Source organism: Anguilla rostrata, chromosome 8 (assembly GCF_018555375.3).
Source record: "Anguilla rostrata isolate EN2019 chromosome 8, ASM1855537v3, whole genome shotgun sequence".
Classification (NCBI taxonomy): Eukaryota; Metazoa; Chordata; class Actinopteri; order Anguilliformes; family Anguillidae; genus Anguilla; species Anguilla rostrata.
The window spans coordinates 3317736-3337944 of record NC_057940.1 but is presented as its reverse complement, the minus strand read 5'-3'; the positions used below and the strand labels follow the sequence as shown (position 1 = coordinate 3337944).

The following is a 20209-nucleotide window of genomic DNA, read 5'->3' as shown; positions in this document are numbered from 1 at the left end:
TAAATCATGGACCGTATAAAAACAGGAATAAATACGTGAATGAAAAAACAGTAGCTCTCTGACACTTTCATTTTGTTGGAGGTAGCTAGCTCTCACGGGAAAAATGGTTGGAGACCCCTTACGTAGCCTATTTCGGGACTTCCTCAGACTACGGCATCAGTTCTCGGATATCAGATAAAACGGCATCCTTCATCAGTAAAGGCTTCACGTCTCTGGAAAAACTTTGCCAAGTCTAAGGTATCGTAAAGTTTTCCATCAGGCGAAACCTTAGGTTAACTTAGAATCAGACCTACTACTGTGTGAAATCTTGAAATGGTTGAGTATGAGTATGTGGACACCTGACACCCTATATCTCATTCAAAATTATGGGCATTGTGGAGTTGGTGGAGTTGGTGCACCCAGTGCTGCTATAACAACCTCCACTCATCTAGAAAGGCTTTATACTAGATGTTGGAGCATTGCTGCAGGGATTTGCTTCCACTCAGCCAGAAGAGCATTAGTGAGGTTGGGCACTGATTGGGCGATTAGGCCTGGCTCTCAGGTGGCCTTCCAAGTGATCCCAAAGGCGTTGGATGGGGTTGAGGTCAGGGCTGTGCAGGCCAGTCAAGTTCTTCCACACCGGTCTCAACAAAACCATTGCCGTATGGACCTCGCTGTGTGCCAGGAGGTATTGTCATGTTGAAACAACCAAGGGCTGCCTCAAAGCTGGAAGCACAGAATTGTCTAGAATGTCACTGCATTAAGAGGGGTGTCCAGATACTTTTGGTCGTATAGTGTAGCTAGGTATCATCAGAACAAAACTGAGAAACTATTAAATTGGGTTTGGATTATTTAACTTGCAACGCGGGCTAAATCAAAGTTTAAAACAAGGCTGAGAAAGGTTACGCAAGGACTCAAACATTCCAGTATTATGCTAGTAACCCAGCTGAAATGTCATAAAAATAATTTTCATATTTTATCAGTATTTTGGAATCTTAGCTGCACTTGGTAGGTGTTATGCAGCGTACAAACAGCTGCGCATGAAATACAACAAAATGGTGTTTGTGCGATACACTTAGTGTACAATCAGTACTGTATTTCAGCATTGTCATTTCATATCTGCCCTCTGTGTCTTTGCTCAACTGGTTAAAGAGCTGCTGAAATTACAGCTGCATATCTAACTCTGCACATCACTGTAAATATTTCTTAATGTATGGCAATGATACTAACAGCAGGCTGGCTTAACAATTAAGGCATTGGCTGCATACATATCTGTCAATCATTGCAAACACTCCTGGGGGCCTAGCACAGAGATGTAGGATGCAAAAATTTCAGTTAGAGGCATTTCAAATGATTTGCTTTCTACAGCACCGCCTATTGACAGAAGTAATGTTTTCCAAGTATGGGTAAGGATATTGTTCGCAAGTTCTTAGAAATGGCTGGGCCCACAACAATTAATTGATGTGTGGCAGCTATGTTGTTTTGAAAAGTCAACATTTTTTGATAATGACTGAGCTTCAGACTCCAGAGGTTCTTTTCAAGTCTCATTTGGTGAGTCAAAGTCAAAGTGGTGGAAAATCTAATATGGCATAAATTAAATTGGGAATATATGCTTTTTTTAAATTTTGAGCATAAGCCAAATTATTACAATTTAATGGTTATAATTGGATTAAAAACTTGAAAGACATATTAAGAAGACAATGAATAGCCACTTCTGGGTAATATACCCACAATTTGAATCCAGTTTCCTGGACCTTTAATGAGGTGAATCAATAGGCTCCTTACTGGTGAAGGTGTGGCCACATGACCGCTAAAACCAGTAGTGTCAAACTCGTGCCATGGAGGGCCGTGTGTATGCAGGTTTTCATTCCAGCCTCAGATCTTGATTATATAATTAGTTAAATTATTTGCTGAATTAGGGATGCAGGTTTGTGCACAATGGTGACCCGACGTCTATGGTGACCCGCATTGTCTAAATAAAAATGTTCTTATATTCTGTGCTTCAATGCAGTTAAACGCATATGGCTGAATGAGTAATTGGACTCAATTAAGGCAGCATTAATTGGTTGGAATGAAAACCTGCATACACACGGCCCTCCATGGCACGAGTTTGACACCACTGGCTAAAACGAACCATGTGGTAGATAATGAAGAATTCATTGGACAGTGGAAATTATGATGAGCCAAACCTGCATTGTGTTAACAAGTTTATGTTTAAATAAATATGGAAATAAATATATACAGAAATAAATGAATCAAAGAAATAAATACAGAAATAAATATATACCAAAATTAATCAATCAAGAAATAAATCAATACGTAAATAAATGACTGGATAAAAGTGCCTATTCATGTTAGATTTAACGTATTATTTCTGTGTACATTCATTTATTTTTACATTTCTCTTGCGTTATATTTTTATATTTATTTTTTATTTTTAGTTTTGGCATTTTTGGTGCTGCATACAGGACCGAGCTTGAATCTAAGGTTTGAATACGACTGAGATAACACACGCTTCCACGTGAAAATTAGTACGTGATGACATCATGAAAATAGAAATTGACGTATGACGCCATCTATCGAATTCTCGCGCGTGAAAAAGTTCGCAGCGCTGGGCTACGACTGCTGATTTCCCGTACATGAACTGGCTAGAACTGAGCCTATTAAATCGTAATAAGAATTGCTTGTCTTACGAACTTTTTGCACGAGGACCTACGATTTTAGAAAATGTCCACGGAAACCGATGAAGCTATTACTGTCGCTGTGGATAATTTGTCAAAATATGACTGTGACAGGAAAAATAAACCTTTACAGGTACGTTAACGCCTGCTCAAGACATCTTGCATGCTGCTAGGTAGTACTAGCGAAGTTAGTTTGGTATAAAAATGAGCTTGCTTGTGAGTTTTCTGCGCCCATAGACGTTAAACGAACTTTGCGAAGACGTCTTTTTGTGTTATGTCGTTGGATGTTTCTGGACACGAAATGTACAAGTGGCGGTAATATATAACGTTATACGCTAACTGTCTGGCTAGCAATCAATGAAACGCACTGTCACGGCCATTATTTGAATAAATAAACGGGATTAAATAAATGTATGCATGCATTCTTTCTACTCCTAAACATTACTTTTTTTTAAATTAGCTTTTAAAAAAGTTTAAAAAAAACAAACTGTCCAATTGTCATCGAGCCAACAAATTTACTCGTGACTTTAGGATACTATGATAGCTTGTTATGGTTTTAAGAAACTAAAAAACTTTTGTGAGTCCCGTCGTCATAATACTGGAGTTGCCTTGATAAAATGTTCTAGCTGTACAGCAAGCCAAACGTTTTGCAGGCTCGCCTACAGCTACAAACGGTCAATATTAACGCGTTCCTTGTGTTTCTTCACTGCGCCCAGTTAAACGTTGCAAGTTTGTCATTTGTTTGCCTAATATTCTTTCTTCTTAAATTATTTTTTTTTAATAGTTCGATTTTCAGTCGTTTCACCTCCTCTTCCACGATTAGCTAGCTGTTGACCTCCACCTGCCTTATGCATTTATAGAACACGTCGCCTCCTCGGGTCGAAGAGGTCTGCAAGCGGAGATCCAGGCGTCCGAATAGTCTTTTTTGCTTAGGAAGGTTCCTAACTGAGATAAATGACCGGGAAGTATGTAAGCGGCAGCCCTGATAAGAGCTGTTCGAATTCTCTAAATGCTAGGAAAGGTGCTTCAATGCTTCCTTTCTTATCTCCTTTAGCATAGGGGACACTGGACCATCAAAGAGAGGAGTCCACAATTCTTTGCAGCAGCAACATTTAAAGCGACGCGCCATTCGGCCGTTCAAGAAAACAAACGATCAACATGACTGAGTTGTGTGGTGGTTCTTAAGATATTATATGCATAGGCTTATAATCAGATCATAATCCGCATATTTACCATAACGCAGAAATCTGTCTTTCAAGAAAAAATGATGAGACGTTTTTAGCCAGATTATGTTTTTAATTCAACATCTTTGATACTTAAGAATGATGATATGTAGGCTACAGTAGTAGATTTGTAGGCCTAACATGTTATGCTTATCTTGCATAAATTTAACTGTTATTTTCATACAATCATACTAATTTGGGATTCATGTCGATAAATATGAGTGGACAGGAGGGTGAGCGTGAGCAACCATTCTCATTCTTCAATTCCAACCTTGGGAATGAAGTAATATTTTTCACCGGGTTGTCCACGTTTGTATAAACTGCATGAAACAACACGGTAAGAATGCACGGGGCGAAGTATCTAAGATGTGCTTTTAGTAGTCCATCTTCGGAACATTGTAGTTTCACCACGGCAGACCCACGCCAATAACATCCGCCGTCGCACCATTACATAGCCTAGTGCAAGTGCAGTCTTAGCACCTCGGTTATCTTTTCCTAAGTCCTTATTAATTCTCCTTCACATCTTTCCTTGACCTCGTAACGTTTTTCATCGAGGTCTTGGAAAAGTGGTTAGGAAAAGACATAGGACGTACTTTTTTGACTATTCGGACACGGCCCTAGTGTTGTGTCGTTTGTGAACGATTCGTTCAAAAGAACAAATCTTTTGGGTAAACGAACTGAACTGAATCAGTTCCTGGTGCGATTCGTTCCCGAACGTGAGCTGATCGTTCACTGACTGACTATCGTTCGCAGACTATCAGTTCAGTGATTCGTAGCTACTAGGGATGTGACGGTACACTGAACTGACGTACGCCCGAATCATTCACGAGCGAAACAACACTAGCCCGAATCGTTCGCGAACGACACAACAAGTTCATTCCTCTCGCTGTAGCGAATGCAAGGAGCGAGGAGTCTCTGGGGAGGAGAGTGGGTACGGTATGGAATAATATATAATAAATGGATAATAATCGAACATTTTTTTTAGCATGTCTCAAAGTAGGCTAGCCAAGGCAACTATTTTATCGACTACATTTTATGAGAAAATGTGATCTACTTAGCCAACGTATATCAGCACTTTCTCTTTCAAGCAGCCGTTAGAACAAGTCACGGTGAAGAAATCAGCATGTAGGGCTAAAACAACCCATTTTGGAAAATTTAGTAAAATAAAATGGCCGTATCAAACACATTCTTTCAAACTAAATTGTGTAGAATAAAATCTGAACGAAAACATTTTATTTAAAATAGGGAAAGAAAGTGTTTGGTTCTTTGGCTATTAAATATTCTGTGGGAAAATACTCTGTCTATAAATGCCTGCCATCCGCCCCGCCCCCTCGACCAACAAACCTAGTGACGCCATGATCGGTGACAAATCTTTGACAATCTTTAGCGGTGAACTGATTCTACTGATTCAGTACACTGAACAGAACTGCTTTGCCCATCACTACTAAAAACGGTCCTCCTTCTGCAGCACATAACGAGGTGACACCGAAATGCCTGTGGTACTGAGCCATTCTTGCAGAAGGCACTGTTTAACAGAGTGGGAATATTTAAAGTGAGCGTCACTCTGCTAGTGAAGATGACCAGAAGTACTCCGTGGTGCGTTTAACTTTTAATATTAGCTGATTATTTGTTTCTTGTGCTCAGAACAAATTTCTGAATGGAGCATTGTTGGAGGGATGTACTGAAATGTTTTTCTTTCCTTTTTTTCTGATGGTACTTACCATTTTCATCCCAAGGGTTTGTCTCCTTATGAGCTGAAGCGCTTGGAGAACATCCGCCAGAACCAAGCTTTCCTTACTGCCATCGAACTTCCGCAGGTATGGCTCCCTGCCGTCTGGTTGCCTGAAGCAGTGGTCCTCCTGGCAGGACACCACCGTGTACGCTGATGTTGTGTTCCAACCGGAATTTAACCAGTCTGTTAATGTTTCTTAATTATGCCTCTCGTGTGTTAGAGGGATTATTTACCCTCTGAAGCCACCTTGTCAGAAATGGCTGTGGATTTCATGAGGCCTGCACATAATCGGGGTAGGGGGTGGGGTGGAGCCCGGGGTGGGATAGGAAAGTGCCCAGGGGCCTCTTCCCTAGATAGGGGCCAAAAGCGGCTGCAGTGTGGGCAGGTTGTGTGGGTCCCCCACTGCAGTGTAACCCCCCCCCCACCCATCCCCCTCTGTCTGCAACCATAACTACAATCCCCCCCCCCTCCCAGTGCCCCTATCCCTACGCAAACCTGGGACCCCTGGGAAGCCAGCACTGAAAGAAAAAAAATTCCCCAAATCAAATTATGTATTCAGCCCCCCAAAAAGGTTAGGAGCAGCCCTTGCATTCCACGAAGAGTAAAATTCCCATATTGGCATTGTTCTATATCGTTAATTTTTTTTAAAAAATCCCCCTCCCCCCCCCCCAAACATAACATGTCACAATCCTCCTCGAGCCACAACCAATTTGGCAGGATTGTTTTTGTCTGATTCTGATTAGGCGAATGTGATTTCAGTGCTAGTTTGTACTTGGCAGGATTTTTGTTTGTTTGCTGAACAGGTTACTCTACAGGGTTGGAGTCCTGATCTATGTGGTCACTTCTGGCACTACGATCTTTTCTTCACTCTAGTGTGTTTCTTTTGCACCTCTACACCTTGAACTGATGCACTTGTACGTCGCTCTGGATAAGAGCGTCTGCTAAATGCCTGTAATGTAATGTAACCCACAGTTTGGACAGCTGATTCACTCCAGCATGTACAGTACATGCATGGTTGGAGGGTGTTGCCTGGAATCGCGTGTTAAAACCACGCTTTGTTTGGGCCTTTGCCTAACTGGAAGTGTCCCGTTCCACAGGCTAACGCTGCCTTGAAACGAAAACCCTCACCGGGGGGCATCAAGAGGTAAAGTTGCCATTTATTAACATTTATGACTGTGGAGTGAATGTGTGTTTTTGTACTTTTTAACATTAAGTAATAACATTAAAAAAAAAAAAAAAGAACCTTCGGGTTTCCAGTTTTTAGTATATAGCGCTATAAAGGCCTGCTCAATGCGAGTGTGAAATCCTTTACTAAGTGTTTGGCTGGGCATCGGATGCATTTATATACATCTGCCTGCATATGGGCTTTTCCATTTTTATGTCCTTTAGTTTTAACGAGACATTCCGATTTTTTTTTTTCCTCAGAAAAAATAAAAGTTTCTGCCAGATGTGCATGTTAATGAGTAACTATAAGAGTGGGTGTGGCTGTGGTTATATTAAAGTTATATTAAAAAGCACCTCCAAACATTCTTTTTTAATTAGGCTTTTCATTTATTCCTTTATTCTGCTGTGTTTTATTACTTACCCACATTTTATGTTTTCATTTTAATATTTTATTGTTATTCATTTTAATATTTCATTTATTATTGTTTTTTTCGTTTCAATATTTTATTAGTATGTTATTTTATTGCCTTTCTTAAACTTGTTAGTTTTTTATTTATTATTCCTGTTAAGCTCTTTGAGCTGCATTCTGTGTGAAAGGTGCTAAACAAATGAAGTTATTATTGTTATTAGTAGTAATATAATTATTTCTATTAATAATACTATTATGGTTAATAATATTACTGCTAATAATAATATTATTGGTAGTAAGTATAGTTATTATTATTATTATTATTATTATTATTATTAATCATAATAATAATAATAATAATAATAGTAATAATAATAATAATAATTATTGTCAGGACACCACTGTGGGTATTGGGTCTTATGATGGACTCTCTGTTTTCTCAGAGTGAAAGCTCAGAACGTCATTTTCTCCATTGCAGGGAGAAGGCCAAGGTCTCGAAGCAGGAAGTGTTGCCCCTTCGCAAGTCCTTGCGTCTGCTGAAGAAGGACGCCGAGATTCGACTGCTGCCAGAACCGCAGTCTTCTCTCCAACAGGTGGTTAATCCTGGGGGGGGGCGAGGGGGGTTGGGGACTGAAACGTCAGAGAACCAGGCAGCGATTCCCAAACCGGGCCCTGTATTAGGGACACGCCGTCCGATCGGGCCCTAGCACATATCGGCTGATATCCATGCTTAAGTGTGGGATCGGTGATCTGTAATATGGCCGATCCAAGTAGCCAATACCATGCTGCAAAAAAAAAGTGACAAACTTCTCAGCACGAGATGCAGGAAGTGGGGAGCTGAGAAGACTGATATCGGGAGTTAAATGCTGGTTGCGAATTCTTAACATTTTAGTCGCACTTAAAAAAAATAAAATAAAATGGCGAATAAAATTAGCCTACGTTTGCGACCCAAACGAATACAGCACACCAGCAGACCTGCCAACCTGCACGCATTTTGTGTACCAACCACGCAATTCTTGGTCAAAATACGCAGGTACGAAATGCCAGCTGAAACTACGCTAAAATAAAATAAAATATTGTAATTGAATTACGGAAAACAATCAATTAATACAAAACAATACCGTACGTTTATTCGGTATTTAAATTACATCCCTTGGATTGAACAAGATGCTACGACCTTGTGCTTGTGTTCTGTAACCCCTCCCCGACCCACTCAACATGCACTGATACGCAGCGGTACTTTATTATCCACCGAGGCGCAACGCTGCATTGCTGAGATAAAATGGGAAGTGGGGAGTAATAATCAAGCATAAAAATGTGACCGTAATTTTAACATCTAAAACGTTAAAACATGTTCGGTAACTTTACGAGATGATGCATTTCAAGGGGTATATCCTAATGAGATAAATTTGTGTATATAGTTAGCCTCGTTACGAGACGGCTACGGTGTGAACAACTGATGGAGGAATTTAGCTGCAGTAACTCAAACACTACGGAGACTCCCTGTTCAAACTTTGAACGCTCACGCTCTGTTGGAGCAAAGTGACCATTGCAAAGGTGTTTGACTACAGACTGCTAACATAGCAAATAATTCCTATTATTGCAGCAGGTCACCCGACCAGCCTTGCAGTTAGAAAATAATCATGACGTCAGATGACGAGGATACTAACAAGGAGAGCCTTCCATAATATGGCATAAGAGAGAGAGCAGCAGACCTACTAAAAAGAAGCGAGTCCATGCCCCCCAGAAGTTCCTCGCAATATATCAGGAGCAATGGCCGTGCCTGTGACCCTCAAAACGTCCGCACCATGCATTTTGCACGTTGTGCAATTATGATTTTGACACTAGCCACCAAGGAGTTTCAGGTAATAATTTAGCTACACCTCTAGTTACAAAGGCCTACATTCCTAGATAATTTTTCAATTGAATACTTTTTTTTTTCATTAGGCCTATATGATGTGTGCCTATATAAGCTAATTCAATTATTTAATTATTAAATATAAATGGAAATCATGAACAGAAACTCGGTTTTATTTGTAATTGCATCGCAACATAAGTTTTTTTTTTTTACATTACACTGTAAGTTTCTGTAAATACTTGAAAATGAAAACATATGTTACAATATACAAAATAAATTATTTCCATTTTTATTAATTAATTGAATGCAATTCTTTTATGGTTGTCTGTTTGTATAAGCACACATATCATATAATGAAATATTAATCATGGAAAAAAAATGTTTTAAGCAGGTGTACTCAAACTTTTGACTTGCAAGTACATCATAATATAGCCCAGTGCAGTGCAAGTGATATTTTAGAATCAGGTCAAATTATACAATTTTGCCTGATCACTTTAACAGTCAAAACTAGAATTATGAAGAAAGGCTTGTGTGTGCGTGCAAATCGAAGTGGTGCGTGCGAAAGCATGTGAACTAAGCGTTACACTGACTATTGTGGTACTCAAAATATTTTCCTAAGGTTAGCAGGTCTGCACCAGTGGTAACCAACCCTGTTCCTGGAGATCTACTATCCTGTTTGATTTCATTCCAAACCTAACAACGCACACTTCATTCTTTTGTTGCTAAGTAGTAGAGTCAGGTGTGCTAAATTGCGCTTGAAATGAAAACAAGATGGTAGGTCTCCAGGAAAAGGGTTGGTTACCACTGCAGGAGACAGTCCTGAAATGCATTTTAATCATTTGTATTCTAAGAAATTGTGCCGTTGCGTTCGTAAGTGCATCACATTTAAAGAATATTACATAGCATAGAATATTACACAGCTATTGGCTTTTCATTGAGCAATAAAGGCTGCTTTCTTCAAAAACATCCAGAGAGGCTTATTTTATGTGTATTTATTGCTGTGTATTGAAGCATTGATTGCATTATAGCATTTTTGAAGCCTTTAGGCTATCTTTCAGCCACTTTATTCTTGTTTGTCATTGGTTAATCGCAGTGGTGGCTGGTGAGCTGAAAATAGACGTTGCGGGAAAACTTTCTCTTTGAAAACGTCCTCTTGTTCAATTGAACGGCCTCAGTTTCCCATAGGTCAGTACTGGCGTGACCCCCCCGTGCCATTGGACGGACTGGTAACCCGCCCTGTGGCCGTGGGCTGTCTCCCCGCGCTTTACGGCTTTTATCGCCTTTGGACAGGTGGAGGTGCGCGAGAGACCGGAGGGGCCCGTTTCCATGGCGCCAGTCAACATGGAGGAAGACAGCCTTCTGCCCGCTAGTCTGCTGGAGCTGTGGAACGAGGTGGGCTCGGGGGGGGGGGTGGATATCGTGCCATCCATTAGGGGTGGGCAATATATCGCAATGCTAATTACTGCCACCGTGTGGTGTATGCGCCTTTCTTTCTCGTCTTTTTCTCTGTTATTATACAACCCCACTTCGGAGGCCGCGTGAAACGCTTCCAGGTGAAGCGTCAAGACTGTTGACTATTGGGTGACCATATGGGCAGCCAATCAGCGGCAATCATGTGATGTGTTTTCGTGATTGACGAAAACACGTCACATGATCACATGGAAGCTGTATTTCCTTGGTGCTGATTGGCTGTCATATCCATATCAACATCCAGTAGATGACAGTGGTTACGTTTTTTTTTCTATGGAAGCATTTTGTACAGCCTCTTTACTTTGGTTGTTCATGAACCGCATCAGTTAAAGGAGAAGACAAAAGGAAAGGTAATGCACTATATAGTGGCAACAACCATTATTGCATTCGTGGCGATGTCGCCCATCCCTACCATCCATGTACATTCTGGTGCCAGCAAAAAAAAAAAAAAACAAAGAAAAAACAAAACACATGCAGCCACTTTCTTTTCTGAATCTAATTCATTGGCTCTTCTCTTTGCAGCGTTTCACCATGGTCACAAAAAAGAAGTGGAATCTGAAAGAGTAAGTTCACATTAACCCATTCATGTCCCAAGTGTTAGTTTTGAAATTCCTTTTGGCACCTTTGTCAGTAAGGTTGAGCCGATTTCAGATCCGTTGAAATTTTTCCAAGTTGGCCGGTGTATGAGGCTACAGCATGGATTTTTCTTTACATCCAATTTATGGTCATTGGTCACGAAGGGGTTTCTGGTTTTTCATTATCCGTGAAATGATCAGATCAAATCAATTTTATTTTTATAGCGGGTTTTTTGCAGAGAACTGTCACGAGGACGCTTTACTGAGTAACAGAAGGAAAATTGGGCAGAAACCAGGCTTGAGCCCTCAAAAAGCGAGTGGTGAGGTAGAATCCTCAGTGGGAGGAAATCTCAGGAGGAACCCATCCATAGAGGGGGAGCCCATCCTCCACTGGCCGACCTGGTGTAAAGTAGCGGTAGAATGGATGTAACAGGAATGTAATAAGGGATCTATCACGGCAAATAATCAAATGGCTTTAGCAGGTTGCAGTTGAGATGTTAAACTCGCTGGTAAAGTAGAAAGTCAAAATTAAGCGAGGTGAAGCAGTGGATAGCCTCACGACAAGAAGGTCCCGGGTTCGAATCCCGGACGGGGCCTTTCTGCGTGGAGTTTCCGTGCACGTTCCCCCCCCCCCCCCCGGTGCCTGCGTGAGTTTCTTCCGGCAATCCGAAGACGTGCAGGTTGGGCTACGTGGGGCGGAGCATTCTCAGCGCCCTCGCTGCAGGAGAGCGTCCGTGCTCGGTTCGACGGGCCCCCCGGCATTAAACAAAGGACGATCGAAATAAACGACGAATAGCCGGAGAGGGAATCCGTTTTCCTGTGCTCCCCCTCAGGTACGAGGCCTCCTTGAAGGGGATGGGCCTGAGCGAGGAGCGGGTGGTGAAGGTGGTGAAGGAGCGGGTCTACTCCGCCGCGTTTCACCCCTGCGCCCGCCGCCTGCTGCTGGCCGCGGGAGACCGGTCGGGCCGAGTCGGGCTCTGGGACGTGGTGAGAAGCCGCCGAAAACCCGCGGGCGGGGCGTTGCTCCAGCGCGCCACGCGGCCCGAAAGTGTGTGGGCGCCTGCCGTCCCATCCAGACATCCCATCCAAACATTATGGGCTTTAACATGGAGTTGGTCCACCCTTTGGCTGCTATAACAAAACCTCCACTCTTCTGGGAAGGCTTTGTACTAGATAGCTGGAGCATTGCTGGCTTCCGTTCAGCCAGAAGAGCACTGGTGAGGTCGGGCACTGATTGGGCGATTGGGCCTGGCTCGCAGGTGGCTTTTCGACTGATCCAAAATGTGTTGGATGGGGTTGAGGTCAGGGCTCTGTGCAGGCCAGTCAAGTTCTTTCATACTGATTTCGACAAAACAAATTGTATATGTGCCTCAATGTGTGCACGGGGGTGTTGTAATGCTGAAACAGCAAAGGGCCTTGCCCAAGCTGTTGCCACAAAGTTGGAAGCACAGAGGATTATCTAAAATATCACTGCATTAAGATTTTCCTTCTCTGGAACTGAGGGGCCTAGCCCAAACCATGAAAAACAGCCCCAGACCACGAGGTGTCCAGATACTGTTGGTCAAATAGCGTATGTATTTCTGTTGCCTGGAGCTGCTCAAAAAGAGAGTGGCCCTGCTCCAAAGGGGAGTGGCCTAGCTCCAAAGGGGAGTGGCCTAGCTCCAAAGGGGGCGTGGTTAAGGTTAGGGTTTAGGGCTCTGGGTTACTGTTAGAGCTAGGCCACTCCCCTTTGGAGCTTCAGGTACCGGAAATGCCTTTCTAGCGTTGCTGTGCGCTTATGGACTAACTCCAGTCTTCTTCATCCAGTCAACTTAAATTTAGTACTTAAGTGCTGAAACACACCGAAGACACATTTGTCCCGTTCTCTCCTTAGGAAGGCGATTGGGGTGATGACGGGGTGCTGCTGTTTGAGCCCCACACTGGCCCGGTTTGCTGCATGGCCTTTTCCAACACTCAGTCCAGCAGCCTGCTCACCCTCAGCTACGACGGGTCGCTTCGCGGCACAGACGTGGAGAGAGCGGTCTTTGATGAGGTGCGGCCCAGCAGCGTCCCAACCATTCAGCCGTCCTGCGCGCTGTCAAGTTTAAGCCATGTTTCAGAGGGGGAACATGAAGACCGATCACAGTGCAAACATGAAAACCACACGCAGTGCAAGCATAGGGACCAGTCACAGAGCAAACGTGTGGACCCGTCACAGTGCAAACATGAGCACCAATCATAGTGCAAACATAGGAACTGATCACAGAGCAAACATGAGGGCCTTAAGTTTACATAAGCTTATAGTGCAATCTGTTAGTGTTTGGACAGTGACACATTTTTGGTTGTTTTTGGCTCTGTCCTCCAACACATTGGATTTGTAATGCAAATATGACTGTCAGCTCTAATTTGAGGTAATTTACTTCCATAGCAGGTGATCCATGCTATGAAGCCCTTTTTATGTGTGGTCCCCCATTTTTGGGGATCAAAAGTAATTGGACAAACTAACAGACTCTTGAATAAAGTTGTCACATTTAGTATTTGGTTGCAAATCGTTTGCATTAAATACATCTTCTCTGCCTGTACTGCAGCCATCTTCAGCTCCTTGTTTCAGGTGCTAGTTACCTTATGTTTTTTTCTTCAGCATATGCTCAAGGCATGCTCAGTTGGATTCAGGTTGGGTCATTGACTTGGCCAGTCGAGAACGTTCCACTTTTTGGCCCTGAAAACCTCCTTGGTTGCTTCAGCGGTATGTTTGGGCTCAATTGTCCTGCTGCAAGGTGAAATGCTGTCCAGTGAGTTTTGAGGCATTTGGTTGGATATGAGCAGATAAGATACTTCTCTACACTTCAGAGTTCATCTCGTTTGCTGCTTTCAGTAGCCATATCCTTAATAAAGGCAAAAGAGCCAGTTCCAGTCACTACCATACATGCCAAAGCCATAACACTACCTCCACCATGTTGTACAGATGAGCTAGCATGCTTTGGATCCTGAGCAAGTGTGGATCTTTCTGCATACTTTCCTTTTAATGGGTTAATACTTGTCTCATCTGTCCATAAATCTGTTCCAAAACTTCATTTTTAATGTACTTTTTAGCAAGCTCTGGCCTTGCTGTTCTTGTTCTTGAGGTTCATCAGTGGTTTGCCTGTTGTGGTGTTCATGATCTGGTTGACGGTTGAAAATGGGTTGAGAGTTGTCTTTGGTCTTGCACAACAGTGGTCCTGTTTGCTGTTGCTATTGCTGTGCTCACCAGTGCGTTCCTGCTTTTTAACCCCTTTGCACAAGGCCCCAAGTGATGGCATAAGTGATTGGGCTAATTAATAATTATGAAGTTAATTAAGAATTACGATATGGCCTTGCCCACAGCTGGGGTCACGGGAGTTCTCTGCATGAACTTAACATGTTTGCATTGTGTCTGCAGTGTTTCAGGTTCTTCCCCCCCCCCTCTTGTCACTAGCTGTATCGCTCGGATGTTGGCCTGAGCAGTTTTGATTTCCTGTCACATGACTGCTCCACATTATTGGTTAGTGACTGGGATGGTGATGTGGCCATTGTTGACAGGAGAACTCCAGGGTAAGTAAGCACGTGTCTGTCCATCTCTCATGCGTGCATAACTGGAATTTGAGATCCCTCTCCCTCTCTTTCAATTTCTCTCTCTCTCTCCCTCCCTCTCCCTGTCTCTCCGTGTCTATAACGGTGTTAATTTTGACACAAACGTTTGATTTAGTTTTTGTCATAGTTTTTTGCATGAGTCCATAATGAATTCACAATGGCATGGCTCAATCTGAACTGAACTGAGCGATTTATTTTAGAGGGGGGAAAAAAATGTGTAACTAGCAGCAAAAACGGCCGTTCTCCCTTTTGCTTGATCAAATTTCCCCAAAATGGAAGCTCATGTTTTGGTTCCTGTAGGAATGGGCACTTCAGAATCGCGGGTCACACCCAGATGGTGTTTTGGGTTTTCCAACCTAGACGCAGCTGTAAATTGCAAGTAAAGACCGTGGTATGTTTCGGTGTATAAATAATTTACTGGAGCCCCACCAAAGAATCTTCAGGCTTTGAATTGCCTCCTCTGGGTAGACTCTCGTCTACAGGATATTTCTTATTTGTCAGAAATGTTAACTCTACATTGGTTAACTCGACGAGGGGTGTTTTGGGGGGGTCGTTCCCCTTTAAAGGTCATAATTGCTGTGTAATCACCAGACTAACTCTCATGTTTTTGTGCACACGTGCACGCGCGTCTGCAGGACTTCTCCCGAGTCCGTCTCCACGCTGGACCCCAAAATTCTGCGCTGTGTGCACGTGCACCCCGTTCAGAAGCAGTACTTCGTAGCTGCGAAGAACAGGTACGTAGAGGGCCAGAGTCACGGATCTGGGACTATCGCAATGTGTCAGCACTATTTTGTGTCTGTGTTGCCTGTGTGCATATGTGTGTCTGTGTGTGTGTGCGTGTTACAGTGTGTATCTTTCTGGACCTTTCTTTCTGTTTTGCAGTAGAAACTGTCATGAATGCTTGGCCAGCACTACCAACTGCCACTACCACTGTGGTGGGAAGCATTAATTCTTTGCTTTTAATAGTGTTCATTGTCTATGGCTCCTGCTTTAAAATTGTGTTCAAAAAAAAAAAAATATATATATAAACCAAAATACGAAGAGAAAGCATTCAGTTCATTTCTAGCCATTTAAATGAAGACAACGGACACAGCTATAGCTTTTATTTACCTCTATGGGCTACAGCAAGAATGATGCGTTTGATACAGTATTGCTGGCTGTGTAGCGGTAGAGTTAGCGTTATCTGGCTGCGGTAACCAAGCTTAAATAAAGGGGTGGGGGGCGGGGGGGCGGCAGTGGGGAAAAGAAAGTTGGCGGTTACTGCACAGCCCAACTTTATTTTCTGTTGAATACTGTTTTAGCTCCCGCACATTTCGCCCCTTAATGTTCGTTGACGAAGCAGCTGCCAGTAACAGAGTTACCTCGCTAGTAGCCACGCAGCTGCCTGTTGATTTTAATTCTGTTCGCGTCTGTGACTGACACGTAATAATTTTGAAGCCCGTTAAATCTCTCGCCATTTCCCTTTGTTTTCCGTAATTTCTGCCCTTTAAAAAAAAAAAAAAAAAATTTTACACTTTTTTTTTTTCGACTGGCGTTAGGCTGACAGACACCGGCATGACTGTGAGTTGAGTTCGCTCTCTATGCAGGGAGAAAGAGGGGGGGGGGGGGGGGATGCCTCCGAACGTATGCGAGCGAGCATGCTAACGGTTCGGCCCACTCTGCTTCAGGGATGCGCACATTTACGACGTGCGGAGCCTGAGGAGGAAGGCCGGCCCGCCTGTCTCCACCTTGGCAGGCCACACCCTCAGCGTCTCCAGTGCCTACTTCTCCCCCATCACAGGCAACCGGGTGCTCACCACCTGCATGGACGACAGGATCAGGTGAGCAGCCCGAGCGCAGTGAGAGGGTGCAGGAGTACGGTGCACACCAGCGGTAACCGACCCTGATCCTGGAGGTCTACTGTCCTGTAGGTTTGAGCAGGGCTGCCCAACCCTGTTCCTGGAGGTCTACCATCCTGTAGGTTTTCACTCCAACCCTAACAAAACACACCTCGTTCAACAGCTAGAGCAGGGCTGCCCAACCCTGTTCCTGGAGGTCTACCATCCTGTAGGTTTTCACTCCAACCCTAACAAAACACACCTCGTTCAACAGCTAGAGCAGGGCTGCCCAACCCTGTTCCTGGAGGTCTACCATCCTGTTGGGTTTTCACTCCAACCCTAACAAAGCACATCTCATTCAACAGCTAGAGCAGGGCTGCCCAACCCTGTTCCTGGAGGTCTACCATGTTGTTGAGCTGTTAATTTGTCAGGTGCACCAAATTAGGGTTGAAATGAAAACTCCGGGAACAGAGTTTGTTACCACTGCCATGCACCGTGCTGTTTATTTTCTTTAAGATTTTAGTAATCAGGTCAACCTTCTGATGCGGCTTTCTGTCATCGAAGTGTGAATGTTGAAGTGTTTTTCCAGGAGTGTCACAGCAGATGTAATGTGCTGTTGTGGTTTTTCTGTTTAATCCAGGGTGTTTGACACTTCTGAATTCATACCACAGATTCCTCTCCAGTCTTCTGTCAGGTAAAGGAGTTTGCTTTTAAAATATTTCTAGCGGCACGGTATTGAGAATGAGATGTTTTTTGATACGTCAGATATCGAAGTTATGAACGAAAAGGCCAGAAACCCATTTGTATGGATGCAGCTTATTTTGCAAGCTGTCGCCAATATCAGTCTCAGTGTTCATATTAAAGGGGATGGTTCACTTTCAGGAGTTTTCCTAAATATTATTTAAGTTTTTGTGTTTTCGATTACTTCAATTTCAATTAAATTCAGTACAGTTTTATTTGGATTGTGTTTTTTTAAATTTTTTTATTATTTTTTTATACAAAGGTCATTGTCACAAAGCAGCTTTATAGAGAACTGGGCCTGAACTCACTCCCCCAAGAGCAGGCCTGGGGTGACAGAGGCTGGGAAAAACTCCCTGGCTGGTAGCAGGAAGAAACCCTGAGTAGAACCTAACTTAGTGGGGGGGGGGGGGGGGGGGGGGCATCTGCTGCTGGCTGGCACCCGTTAATTGTTAAAAAGGCTGATTGCACAATACATAATCAGGAAAATGGCGGTACGTAGGTGGCAGCGCCAATGTGTAATTGAAGCCGGGCAAGGATGACTCGACCATGATGACAGTGGAGCTGGAGGGCCAGCGGGTGGCGCTGTCAGGCAGGGGACAGGCGCGGCGCTGCAGCCGAACCAGCTGCGTCTGGAGGAGGAGTGCTCGGGCACTCTTATGGCTGCTACCGCTCCAGGCAAAATATGTAATCATTGGGTGGAAAATTGACTGCATTTATATAGATAGCGCTTTTATCCAAAGCCTCTCATTCATCAGAGCAATTAGGGTTTAGGTGTCTTGCCCAGGGACACTTCGACACGCCCAGGGCGGGAACTGAACCAGCAACCCTCCGACTGCCAGACAACCGCTCTTACCTCCTGAGCTGTGTCGCCCCATAGTGGCTCAGACTGTGGCTCAGAATGTTGGGAGTACCTGTGTGCAGTCAGGGAAATACCCTAGCAGAATAGACCTATGGCAGCATAGAGGCCAGAGAAGCAAAATCAAAGGGCCAGTACGGTCGATGACTGGCTCAGCTTTATACATTAAATGGTTAATGGACTTCATTTATGCAGCGCTTTTATCCAAAGCGCTTTACTTTAATTGACGCCTGTCATTACATTATGAGGCATTTAGCAGACGCTCTTATCCAGAGCGACTTGTTAATACAGCATTTTACAAAGGGAGGCAGTGTAGTATAATGGCCAGGAGTTGTTCTTGTAAACTAAAGGTCACAGGTTTGATTCCCCGGTAGGACACATCCTGCTGTAGTACCCTTAAGCAAAGTACTTGTTTTGCCTCAGTATATATCCGGCTGTGTAAATGGATACAGTGTAAATGCTGTGTAAAAAGTTGTGTAAGTCGCTCTGGACAAGAGTGTCTGCTGAATGCCTGTAATGTAATGTAACATAGCATCCATTTATATTTATACATTTATACAGCTGGATATATACTGAAGCAATGCAGGTTAGGCACCTTGCTCAAGGGTACAACTGCCGTGTCCCTCCTATTGAACCTGTGACCTTTAGGTAATAACACAGGTCCAGTAACACGGAGACACCAGGCATGATCCAGCGCCAGCATGAGCAGCTCAGTCTCAGGCTTATTTCAGCCACCAAACCCTGTCCCTCAACTACAGGCCTGGCTAACAAAGTAAGTCTTTAGCCTAGATTTAAATATAGGGAGAGTGTCTGCACTAGCAGTCAAATTGTTCCATAGGAAAGGAGCACGATAGGAACAGGCTCTACTGTCTTTGGTACTTTAACTGTAGGAATAACAAGGAAGCTTTGAAGGTCAGAATTATCTCATAATGTATCTGACTTTTAACTGGTAGCCGGCAGAGAGATGCTAAATTTTAAAGAAAATTCAAAATGGCGGAAAAGCAGTGTAGTGTTGGCACAACGGTTCACAGAGGCATATTTTTTCTCCCAACCTCATCTCATCTAGAGATATTTAAGTTTGTCAGTATGTTGAGCAGGGTGGGGAAAATATCCTCCTATAAATGCATTTTAATTTGACACTCTGCAAACACCGCAAAATGAGTAATTGGGGGGGAGGGAAGGGGTGGGGTTGGTGGTAACAGGATGTGAATGTTTTTTTTTTTTTTTTTAACAAACGGAGCCCCCCGTGCTGTCCTCTTGGCAGGCACAACATGAAGACGGGCCGCTGGCTGACCAAGCTGCGGGCCGTGTGGGACCCCAAAAGGGAGGACTGCTTTTCGGTGGGCAGCTTGGAGCGGCCTCGCCGGGTGGAGCTGTTCCACGAGGGCGGCCGGCTCCTGCGGTCCTTCCGGGACGGGGAGCACCTCTCCACGGTCTGCTCCGTCACCGCCTTCCACCCCAGCAGGAGCGCCCTGGCCGGGGGGAACTCCTCCGGGCGCCTTCACCTCTTCGCCGGCTGATTCGCCGCCGCCAGATTCTAGCTCCGCCCCCTTCGCTTGCGCGCAGCCCGAAATATTAATTTCCGCTGTGCTTCCGCATCGTCCGGTTTGTCTGTGTCGACAAGTTTTTTGGGGTCGTTTTCTGTTTCTGTGTATATTAATGTTGAATTTTTAAATTTTATTTACTTTTTTTTTTTTTTTTTTTACACTGAACATAATAAAAAATTTTAAATGAAGCACATTTGGAAGAATTGGTCTCATAATTTTTGTGAAATTAGCTGATGATTTTTCTTCCTCTTAATGTTTAGATTTGATTATGAAGTGGATCTTTGCTTTCACAACAGGGCGTGCAAATGCAGCTTCTGTGTGCTTAATGGTACATGCCAAGTAAACAGAGACATTTAATTTAGGTCATATGGTTGCAAATGTTCTTTAAGTGTAAGCCCGCAGCTGCGTATATATAATTTGAAGCCGCAAGTGATTGTGTTTATGCTGAGACAAAAAAAAACCACAAAGATTTAAGTGAAACTTAAAATAATATTCTGGCTGGCTGCCAGTGGTCCCTTGAAAAAGTACAATGTTTTCTTATTGTAGGCGTGGAATCTTTCGATACTTGC

At 43.6% G+C, this 20209-nt stretch overlaps 2 protein-coding genes across 2 annotated transcripts in view; both read left to right on the top strand.

Moving 5' to 3' along the window:
* Positions 1–20209, top strand: part of LOC135260544 (NXPE family member 2-like) — a 136218-nt gene that overhangs the window by 74545 nt on the left and 41464 nt on the right. The gene's annotated exons all lie outside the window — the stretch shown is intronic.
* Positions 2549–19833, top strand: wdr76 (WD repeat domain 76). Its single transcript, XM_064345847.1, has 13 exons — positions 2549–2793; positions 5620–5700; positions 6713–6759; positions 7667–7781; positions 10337–10438; positions 11039–11079; positions 11925–12078; positions 12965–13123; positions 14525–14640; positions 15315–15413; positions 16347–16499; positions 17137–17190; positions 19358–19833. Exons 1-13 carry the CDS (start codon positions 2707–2709, stop codon positions 19611–19613), a joined length of 1464 nt encoding a protein of 487 aa, XP_064201917.1. The 5' UTR covers positions 2549–2706; the 3' UTR covers positions 19614–19833.

Excerpts from the sequence above, each read along its gene's own strand:
- wdr76 (XM_064345847.1), top strand. The coding sequence starts at position 2,707 with ATGTCCACGGAAACCGATGAAGCTATTACTGTCGCTGTGGATAATTTG. Across the intron at positions 11,080-11,924 it reads AAGAAGTGGAATCTGAAAGA|GTACGAGGCCTCCTTGAAGG; the intron begins GTAAGTTCACAT and ends GCTCCCCCTCAG. Across the intron at positions 16,500-17,136 it reads TGCATGGACGACAGGATCAG|GGTGTTTGACACTTCTGAAT; the intron begins GTGAGCAGCCCG and ends TGTTTAATCCAG.